Source organism: Gadus macrocephalus, chromosome 4, assembly GCF_031168955.1.
Source record: "Gadus macrocephalus chromosome 4, ASM3116895v1".
NCBI lineage: Eukaryota > Metazoa > Chordata > Actinopteri > Gadiformes > Gadidae > Gadus > Gadus macrocephalus.
Window position 1 is genome coordinate 757,205 of NC_082385.1, and position 10,422 is coordinate 767,626.

Consider the following 10,422-nt stretch of genomic DNA (forward strand, 5'->3'; position numbering starts at 1 on the left):
GAAAAGCCCGCGGATTGGCCACGCCCTCCCACCGCGGATCGCCCCGCCCCCCACCGAGTCCATCAACCCGAAGAGAAGAAGACTCACGGCTAAAAATACCTCAGCTAGCTCAAGATGGCTGGTCTGCCCCGTAGGATTATAAAGGTAAATATCAAGACACAAGCGGGCGAATCATTAAGACCCGTTTATCTCATTTCATGACGTGTGTTCCTCGGTATCGGCACGTGTAGCGTGCGGTCCGACGTTAGCCTGACGTTAGCACAGCCCTCACTCACTGAGCTAACCTGTTAGCACGACTACAAGCGCTATCACATTAACTCACTTAAAAGGCAAATGTTGGCCCGACTGAGGCTCCTCTCACGTCAGTTCGGGGACCAGGCTAGGTTAGCACGGCTACTGTCGGCTAATGTAGCTTAGCGAGCTAATGTTGATGCGGCTAGCGCTAGCACGTCAGCTCACCAGGCTAACGTTAGCGTGGCTACTGCCGGGTTTCTCACTTTAACTCATTTACCCAGCCTGACGTTCACAACTATTCAGTTAGATCAACGCACGTTTTTATAAGCACTGGCTTTAGAATAATAGTATATGTTGTCAATAATCGGCGTATATTGTACAGTATTGTCTAGTATGTGGGTATGTGGTGTTTGTGTCCACAGACTGCTAGTAAACAGTGCGTTGACTAGATACCAAACCCTGCCCTGGCTGAGGTTAGCAGGTTTACTAGTGGTACTTAAGGATTTCTCGTACATTTGAAACCGTCTTTAATGTTGCAAATCAACACAAAGATTTAAATCAATGCAACAAAACGAAAGCATTAATCAAGGAGAGTGACGGAGGAGGATGCCTGTCATTTCCTCAAAAGATACAGTAGCAGACATGTAAATGTGATGCATGTAAGAACTATAAAGGCCGGCTGTATAAAGGCCGCATTCTGGTTACTTTATTGTGATACATACTTTGAAATCAGACATCGATCAGAAATATTTTTTTTGTAATTTGAATTTAAAAGTAATAATATTTAATATTGGAGGCTAGTATTTCACTGTCCACGGTCCACCTGGAGGTAAGGTGTCTAACCCCTAACCCCCTAGGTCCCTTACCCCTAACCCCCTAGGTCCCTTACCCCTAGGTCCCTTACCCCTAAGTCCCTTACCCCTAACCCCTAAGGTCCCTAACTCCTAACTCCATAGGTCCCTAAATCCATAGGTCCCTAACACCTTGGTCCCTGACCCCGTGGCTCTAGTCGTCTGCTGGGTTAAACAGCCGACCCGTCCTCCTCTGTTCAGGAGACTCAGCGCCCCTTGGTCCCTAACCCCTTGGTCCCTGACCCCTAACCTCTCGGCCCCTCACCCCGTGGCTCTAGTCGTCTGCTGGGTTAAACAGCCGACCCGTCCTCCTCTGTTCAGGAGACTCAGCGCCTCATGGCGGAGCCGGTGCAGGGCATCATGGCGAAGCCGGACGAGGGCAACGCACGCTACTTCCACGTGGTCATCTCCGGCCCCCAGGACTCGCCCTTCGAAGGGGGCACCTTCAAGCTGGAGCTGTTCCTCCCGGAGGAGTACCCCATGGCCGCGCCCAAGGTCCGCTTCATGACCAAGATCTACCACCCCAACGTCGACAAGCTGGGCAGGATCTGTCTAGACATTTTAAAAGGTGAGGTCGCGTCTCGGAGCGGGGGCGGCGCCGAGTGTCTCCTGAGGGACTGATGGGGCGCAGACGACCGACGCGTACCGGGGTCGGGCCGTCGTCTCCATGGTGATTCCAGATTAGGCCTAAAAAATTTTTTGTTTGGTTCCGGTTTCCGACCGACCCTGTCAATATATGTGCGACCCAAATTATTTTATGAGCTTTATAAAAAAAAAAGTATAATAATAATAATTGATGCAAACTATAATTACGTTTTGGTACAGCACCTCTTCATTCTGTACAAGGATGAGCGAATTTTCTCGTTTTTAAATGAAAACAACCTACCTATCATTCGCTGCCGCTGGAAAAAATAAAATAAATTCCCTCCCTACCCATGACCTCAACTGACAACCAACAGGAACCAAACTTTATTTATTTTTTTAAGGCCTTATGATCAAACGATCCGATCGACAGGGGCTGTTGGGAGCAGCGCCAACCTCAAGTAATAAAGTCAGTTAGGTGAATTAACATTAAGAAGGAGTGAACGTTTTATCCAACAACGGCTCTCCTATTAACATCGTGATCCAAACCGTATCCATAACTTTGACTAGTTTATGGAGCGCTGAGCAAAGTGTTGGTGAGCAGCAGCAGAACGGACAGGATCCATGGAGAGGAAACGGCCAACTGGTTTTGGAAATTCACTCGTCACTCGTGCTGATACACGAAGACGCATCTCTAAATGAACAGTGGGGCGCAGGTTCTGGAGTAAACAGAGGGAACGTAGTCTCAATCTGAATATATACATAATATATCTCAGAAAAACGTTCAACACTCAACGACGTGACTGCGGTGGTTGCTTGCTATAATCCAATTTTGTCCAGCCGGGCCAAACAGATTATTTCCCAATAACTTTTAAAACGCGTTATTCTGCAAAACGCCGTACATTTTTATTGACCAGCTTTGCCAAATGTGCACATTTCGCAAAGCGGGATACGGAACCTTTGTCAGTCTAACGCATCGTACAAGTTATATTTTGAAGGAGGCAGAGAACCATTCAGTTCTACGTTTGCTGTGTTGATAGACAAAGTTCTATGGGCGTAGGAATAACAGTGAATAACAGCTCTTCTCTTCAATTGTCAAAGTTAGTTAGCCCAACGATTTCTGGTCAAACTCCTCCTACCCTCAAAATAACTACACCTGACTAACTAATCACTCTGTGGTCACATGCCTCTTTGGTGACACAGGGTAGTACATTGCCTGGTTATCTTTCAGATACAGTGAACCCTTGGAGGTATTGAAAGTATGGAAAAGTCTACAATTCAAACCTTTCAACCGAAGGCCTTAAAAAGGCATTGAAGACTCTTGAATATAATTTCTAACAGCCTTTAAGGTTGTCGTGAGAGTAAGAATCCTAAACTTCTAAGCAGTAAATGTCAACCGTTTCTGTATAGATTCTTACTGGCCTCCCGTACAAGCTGTGGTGACCACTAAGCCATAACTTAATTTGCGTGCAGGACACTTCTGTTGTCGGCAGCACTTGTTTATATAGCAGCAGCTCTGCTATATTGCACCTTCAACACATTTATATCCTCGTAAACCTACCCCAGGGTGAGCAGTGCACTGTTGTGTCCCTTCATCCATCGGGCGGTGATATCGGTATACCATTGTGGTTTTAAAAAGGCTTAAATTGAACCCTGCAAGTTGAAACCTGCAGACACTCTGAACACATCTCGGGAGGAGCCTACTTGTAGCTCCACCGGCATAGCGCATTTCCAATCTCTCAATTAGAAAACGTTCTGTAAATGTGAGCAGTGAACACAGTCCTTAATAAGGCCTACTAACGGATGCAGTGATATAATCATTAAAATGTTTTACCAGATGAACTCCACCGCCCAGGTTTTCTCTGCCGCCGCTAGAGCAAGGGGGGGTTGGGGTTACTAGAGTTCACCTGAACCAGCGTGGTCACCTCCCAGTCACAGCTCCCAGTCACAGCTCCCAGTCACAGCTCCCAGTCACAGCTCCCAGTCACAGCTCCCAGTCACAGCTCCCAGTCACAGCTCCCAGTCACAGCTCCCAGTCACATCAGGCTCTTAGACGACATGGTGAGCAAACCGAAGGCCGGAAACTGGCCTGTTTGGCCCCTCCGCCTGGATAACCCTGGAAGGCCTGCCCCTACTGCGTCTCTCTCCCTGGATAACCCTGGAAGGCCTGCCCCTACTGCGTCTCTCTCCCTGGATAACCCTGGAAGGCCTGCCCCTACTGCGTCTCTCTCCCTGGGAAACCCTGGAAGGCCTGCCCCTACTGCGTCTCTCTCCCTGGATAACCCTGGAAGGCCTGCCCCTACTGCGTCTCTCTCCCTGGGAAACCCTGGAAGGCCTGCCCCTACTGCGTCTCTCTCCCTGGATAACCCTGGAAGGCCTGCCCCTACTGCGTCTCTCTCCCTGGGAAACCCTGGAAGGCCTGCCCCTACTGCGTCTCTCTCCCTGGGAAACCCTGGAAGGCCTGCCCCTACTGCGTCTCTCTCCCTGGGAAACCCTGGAAGGCCTGCCCCTACTGCGTCTCTCTCCCTGGATAACCCTGGAAGGCCTGCCCCTACTGCGTCTCTCTCCCTGCCTGACCCCCTGCTGGCAGGCACCACTGCTGCATTATGGGGGATTGATCAATTGATAGTTTCTTGATCATGTTTATAAGTAATGCGAAACGCAAAACTGCAATATCACGTAGGGTTGCTGCGTCAACGGCCGTGGTTTCGGATCCACTCATTACAGCAGAGCTTGACTGTAGCTTTAACGTTTCTGAGGAAGCCTGGCTTCCATAGTATGAGAGTAGGTATATGCAGGTAGTTCCAGTTATGGAAGGTTGGTCACCGATGGCTCTACCCAGGGATACTGTTGTTTATTATGGTCCTAAAGAGACCTGATGGGCACACCCCTAATCACCAGCATGTGTCACTTCCTCCCAAAAAGAGACTAGTTCTCCATATTAAAACAATGTAACCATGGCTTTGACTTTAGATCGCCAAGGCAACGGGATCAGGGGGCGTCATTGGAAGGACGGAAGAATCCAGAAATAAACTATTAATGTTTGTTGATGGTCCAGCGTTTTGTTTTGGGTAGGAAGTCTGGAACTATTTATACGCCTCACTTCCTTGTTGTTGTGACCACACCGTTGCTTTGTAACACTTTGGCCTTCCGTTATCTCAACAGACAACCCACACGTTGACTCATGGCTGTCCTTCCTGTACTCTCCCCTCCCTTACGGTGGGGGTGTTGTGGTATTTTAATGAGAAATAATGATTTTCTTCTAACCGTGTGTTTTTCTCTGTGGGTGCGTTTGTTTTGTGTTTGCCTCCAGATAAGTGGTCCCCAGCCCTACAGATCCGCACCGTGTTGCTATCGATCCAGGCGTTATTAAGCGCGCCCAACCCAGACGACCCCCTGGCCAACGACGTGGCCGAGCAGTGGAAGTCCAACGAAGCCCAAGCCATCGACACAGGTAAGGCCCCGTCTGAATGTGGTTAGCTCCTACCGTACGCGTGGCGCGTTGAACCAGTTATTCCCATGCACGCCTTCCTAATCCCCTGCACATAGGGTCAGTATAGGACTCGGGTCATTTTGGCGGGAATCTGTTCTGATGTCAACACTATTTAAAATGTATTGGTAACTCCCAGCAGGTTGTCCATGGTAAAACCGTGTACCGTATGCAGAATAACAAAGCCCCTTCCACCTAGCCAGCACAATACTTCACACCCACTGACGCGTTACTGAAATACCCCCTTTGATAAATAAGAGTGCAGCAAATCCCAAGCAAACAGTCCCAGAGCTGGGGATAGACCGTCAGCGCCTAACCCCACTGAGAGAGAGTCCTAGGAATAGAGCCCCACGGTCTCACCCCACTGAGAGAGAGTCCTAGGAATAGAGCCCCACGGTCTAACCCCACTGAGAGAGAGTCCTAGGAATAGAGCCCCACGGTCTAACCCCACTGAGAGAGTCCTAGGAATAGAGCCCCACGGTCTAACCCCACTGAGAGAGAGTCCTAGGAATAGAGCCCCACGGTCTAACCCCACTGAGAGAGAGTCCTAGGAATAGAGCCCCACGGTCTAACCCCACTGAGAGAGTCCTAGGAATAGAGCCCCACGGTCTAACCCCACTGAGAGAGTCCTAGGAATAGAGCCCCACGGTCTAACCCCACTGAGAGAGAGTCCTAGGAATAGAGCCCCACGGTCTAACCCCACTGAGAGAGAGAGTCCTAGGAATAGAGCCCCACGGTCTAACCCCACTGAGAGAGTCCTAGGAATAGAGCCCCACGGTCTCACCCCACTGAGAGAGAGTCCTAGGAATAGAGCCCCACGGTCTAACCCCACTGAGAGAGAGAGTCCTAGGAATAGAGCCCCACGGTCTAACCCCACTGAGAGAGAGTCCTAGGAATAGAGCCCCACGGTCTAACCCCACTGAGAGAGAGTCCTAGGAATAGAGCCCCACGGTCTAACCCCACTGAGAGAGTCCTAGGAATAGAGCCCCACGGTCTAACCCCACTGAGAGAGAGAGTCCTAGGAATAGAGCCCCACGGTCTCACCCCACTGAGAGAGAGTCCTAGGAATAGAGCCCCACGGTCTAACCCCACTGAGAGAGTCCTAGGAATAGAGCGCCACGGTCTAACCCCACTGAGAGAGAGAGTCCTAGGAATAGAGCCCCAAGGTCTAACCACACTGAGAGAGAGAGTCCTAGGAATAGAGCCCCACGGTCTAACCACACTGAGAGAGAGAGTCCTAGGAATAGAGCCCCACGGTCTAACCCCACTGAGAGAGAGTCCTAGGAATAGAGCCCCACGGTCTAACCCCACTGAGAGAGAGTCCTAGGAATAGAGCGCCACGGTCTAACCCCACTGAGAGAGAGTCCTAGGAATAGAGCACCACGGTCTAACCCCACTGAGAGAGAGTCCTAGGAATAGAGCGCCACGGTCTAACCCCACTGAGAGAGTCCTAGGAATAGAGCCCCACGGTCTAACCCCACTGAGAGTCCTAGGAATAGAGCCCCACGGTCTAACCCCACTGAGAGAGAGAGTCCTAGGAATAGAGCCCCACGGTCTAACCCCACTGAGAGAGAGAGTCCTAGGAATAGAGCCCCACGGTCTAACCCCACTGAGAGAGAGTCCTAGGAATAGAGCCCCACGGTCTAACCCCACTGAGAGAGAGTCCTAGGAATAGAGCCCCACGGTCTAACCCCACTGAGAGAGAGTCCTAGGAATAGAGCCCCACGGTCTAACCCCACTGAGAGAGAGTCCTAGGAATAGAGCCCCACGGTCTAACCCCACTGAGAGAGAGAGTCCTAGGAATAGAGCCCCACGGTCTAACCCCACTGAGAGAGAGAGAGTCCTAGGAATAGAGCCCCACGGTCTAACCCCACTGAGAGAGAGAGTCCTAGGAATAGAGCCCCACGGTCTAACCCCACTGAGAGAGAGAGTCCTAGGAATAGAGCCCCACGGTCTAACCCCACTGAGAGAGAGAGTCCTAGGAATAGAGCCCCACGGTCTAACCCCACTGAGAGAGAGAGTCCTAGGAATAGAGCCCCACGGTCTCACCCCACTGAGAGAGAGTCCTTGTTTAGAGCGCTGCAGCCCGCTCTGTACTACAGAGGGGGGGTTCCTAAGAGCTCGCCACCCCGTATACAACCGCAGCCTGCAGAGGAGGGCCATGAGGACTCTAGTAGAGGAACCGACGGGTGTAGCGCTGCTGTGAGGACAGGGACAGGGAGACTACATCAGCCACGACCGCACCGCAGGCACCACCCAACTGGAACGGCGTTGGAACAACGAAACCACGGCACACAATGGCTCCTGCGCTGACAGTTCAGAGTCACGGACTGCTTTTCATTTTAGATTTACTCCTGTCTGTCTGTCTGTCTGTCTGTCTGTCTCTCTCCCTCTCTCTCTCGCTCTCTCTGTGTCTCTCTCCCTCTCTCTGCGTCTCTCTCCCTCTCTCTGTCTCTCTCTCTCTCTCTCGCTCTCTCGCTCTCTCTGTGTCTCTCTCCCTCTCTCTGTCTCTCTCTCTGTCTCTGTCTCTCCCTCAGCCCGAGCCTGGACCAGACTTTACGCCGGCAAAAACAATGAAGTATAGAAGCTGTGGAGAAGAGGCGCCTGAATGTGATCTACAACACGATGTACTCCTATTCTGTCAAAGGTCTTATCTTGCATTTACAATTTAATGGACACACACATACAAAAAAAAAAAAAAGGACAAAAAAAACTGCAATCCAACATCTATTTCAAAGACTTATTTGACGAGATTATGTGCTGGCGGTTCTCTGGGTAAACCCTTTATTCCCCCCCATTCTGGAAGCACGTCCTCGTATGTTCTGCTTCTGATACTGTTATATCAATGCATGGGACAGCAGCCGGCTCCTCCTCCTCCTCCTCCTCTTCCTCCTCTTCCTCACCACGTGTTCAGACAACACACCGCCTCACTCAACACCAACACACAACTAACATCTCCATGGCACTGTCGTCAACCCGGTCGTGTGTCTGTGTGTGTGTGTGTGTGTGTCTGTGTGCGTGTGTGTTCAGTCAAGGGAAACGAGAGACTTGTTATATTTTAGCACAACTTAAGGACCGCCCTCTTCCTTCTCCATACGGCGGTAGGTCTGGAGAAGGAAGGGAAACGCCCCCCCCCCTGCACTGAACGCCCCCCGGGCCGCGGACCCCCCCCCCCCCCCCCCCCTGAATACGCTCTTGAAGAGGGCTAGTTTTCATGCATGCGTGTCCCAGTATTTATTTGAGCTCTACCGCAGAACGCCGCGAGTCTCGGTGAAACGGCGCCTGCTAGCATCGTCGCGCGGTGTGCATTTTGTGTGCGTTCGCGGAAAACACACGCACGCGCAGAACTCCTCAGTCTTTTCACTGCACTATGTTAACGTTAGTCAAGGGAATTTAGTATTTTGCCAAAATGTCTGTGTGTTTAGAGGGTGCATGTCAATTCTCAATGCCAAATATGTCCCGAACGCCCACCCTAATCCACGCAGAGAGCCTTTGGGTGCAGGACTGGGCGAGTTCCCGAACTATGACGCAGATTCCGGTCGTAGATTAAACAGGAGCTGGGGTTGGCACGGACTGTGGGCTGAGAGGGTTTGAACTCTCCTAACAAGCGAATGTATTTAATGAACGGCCCAAAACAGTCAGACTATTCAGCAGACCCACGGTCTGCCAAGTGTACCAACATTCGTCTTCTCATGCATCAACTGTCCCATCTCGACAGGAAGGATTGTGGTTACAATACTGATGATAAACCAAATTTTAAACGATCAAATGATTACGGTGAGGATGTGTGTTGGCTGTCGTTAGCCACCATAGATGGGGAGCTGCCTGGGGTCGCCCCCTCAGTCCCCCAGTGCCCGCCAGGGCAATAAACACTCGCTGTCATTGGGGCAAATTCCTGTTTTCCCTGAAGCCTGATTGGGCAGCTGGTGAGGGGGGCGGGGTTCGTGAAAGACTAATATAGCATGTTTGTTCCAACACATTTTTAAATCGTTAAACAGGACGACGCAAATTGACATGTGGGCGAGGCGGGATGTGGTTTCAGATAGTGTCTTTGGTGGTCTGACCCGCTGTGATGGTGGATCGCCATGTTGTCTGTCTGCATTACCAAGTGTTGGACTTCTTTCTTTTTCTGTTCTTTTTTTAGAGCGAGAAACAGCCGGGTGTAAAAGTTTGTGTTCCTGTTTTTACTTTCCTTTTTTTTTTTATGTTTTCCTTTGCTCTGTCGTCTCCTCTCTACTCTGTAACTGAACTGCGTACTATAACCCTTATCGATATCATTCAATGTTTAGAGATGTCTTCAACGGAAGAATGGTGATGGATATAGGAGCCTATGTTATGTTTTACTAGCAACATTTTCATTTCAGCAGGTTTTTATTATTTAATATCTTTAAAGAAATGCTGTTAGCAAAGGGTACCGCTTATAATGATGATGATGATGATGTATTCATGCAATCATAGATGGAAAACTACTTGTTTCAGAAAAGTATGATGGCTCCAATACACAAAATTAAAGATATTTCAGATTCGTATTTATCGTACCCAAAATGGATTCTTGTGGATTGATTGTATTCTCACTGAGGTGATTTTATATATTGAGGAACCCTTTTGTGCTGTTCCCAATAATAAGCTTATGGGGGGATTTCAGAACAAATATGCTAATTTGTAAATGTATGCTTCAAAGTTGGCATTATTACTTCCAATTATTATCAAAAAGCTTTACCAACATGAAAAACTATAATTAAGAATTCATTGCTGATTAAGATAGAAATACCAGTTTTTATTATTAAAGTATTTATTTCATATACTCATGGAACTCCGCAATATAAATAATGTGATTTAATCATAAAATAGCAGAAGCGAATTAAAAGGCAGTCTGCATTGAATGGGATCCCATCCATTTCCATGTGTAGAACACCCTGATCACGTCCGCACCCTAAATCACTCTGTTGCCTTCACTACCACCGATGGGAGCTCTGAATCCACTACAGAAGGTTATTTCTGTTCTAAATTGTTTAACAGAAGGTTAGTCTTCAGTGTGATCATAACTCACTCTTCTAAAGGCTTTTAAACACATTGTGCAACTTAAATAAGGTCATTTAATTAAACCTCCATCAGAGGGATGAGGAAGACCTGATGTCCGATTTGAAGGTGGGGGTTGTCTGGTATCGTCCACACGGCTCTGGACAACTTTTTTGTGGGAATTTACATTAGTAGGCTACTGCTTCTCAATGTTTCATATTGTGTTTGTTTTTTTGGGACGTTGGT

The 10,422-nt window shown here is 49.1% G+C and overlaps 1 protein-coding gene across 1 annotated transcript; it reads left to right on the top strand.

Moving 5' to 3' along the window:
- Positions 1-9,686, top strand: LOC132454925 (ubiquitin-conjugating enzyme E2 N-like). The gene is made up of 4 exons (XM_060048539.1): positions 1-144; positions 1,407-1,653; positions 4,981-5,121; positions 7,695-9,686. Exons 1-4 carry the CDS (start codon positions 115-117, stop codon positions 7,739-7,741), a joined length of 465 nt encoding a protein of 154 aa, XP_059904522.1. The 5' UTR covers positions 1-114; the 3' UTR covers positions 7,742-9,686.
- The last annotated feature ends 736 nt before the right edge of the window (positions 9,687-10,422 follow it).

Excerpts from the sequence above, each read along its gene's own strand:
- LOC132454925 (XM_060048539.1), top strand. The coding sequence starts at position 115 with ATGGCTGGTCTGCCCCGTAGGATTATAAAG. Across the intron at positions 145-1,406 it reads TGCCCCGTAGGATTATAAAG|GAGACTCAGCGCCTCATGGC; the intron begins GTAAATATCAAG and ends TCCTCTGTTCAG. Across the intron at positions 1,654-4,980 it reads CTGTCTAGACATTTTAAAAG|ATAAGTGGTCCCCAGCCCTA; the intron begins GTGAGGTCGCGT and ends GTTTGCCTCCAG.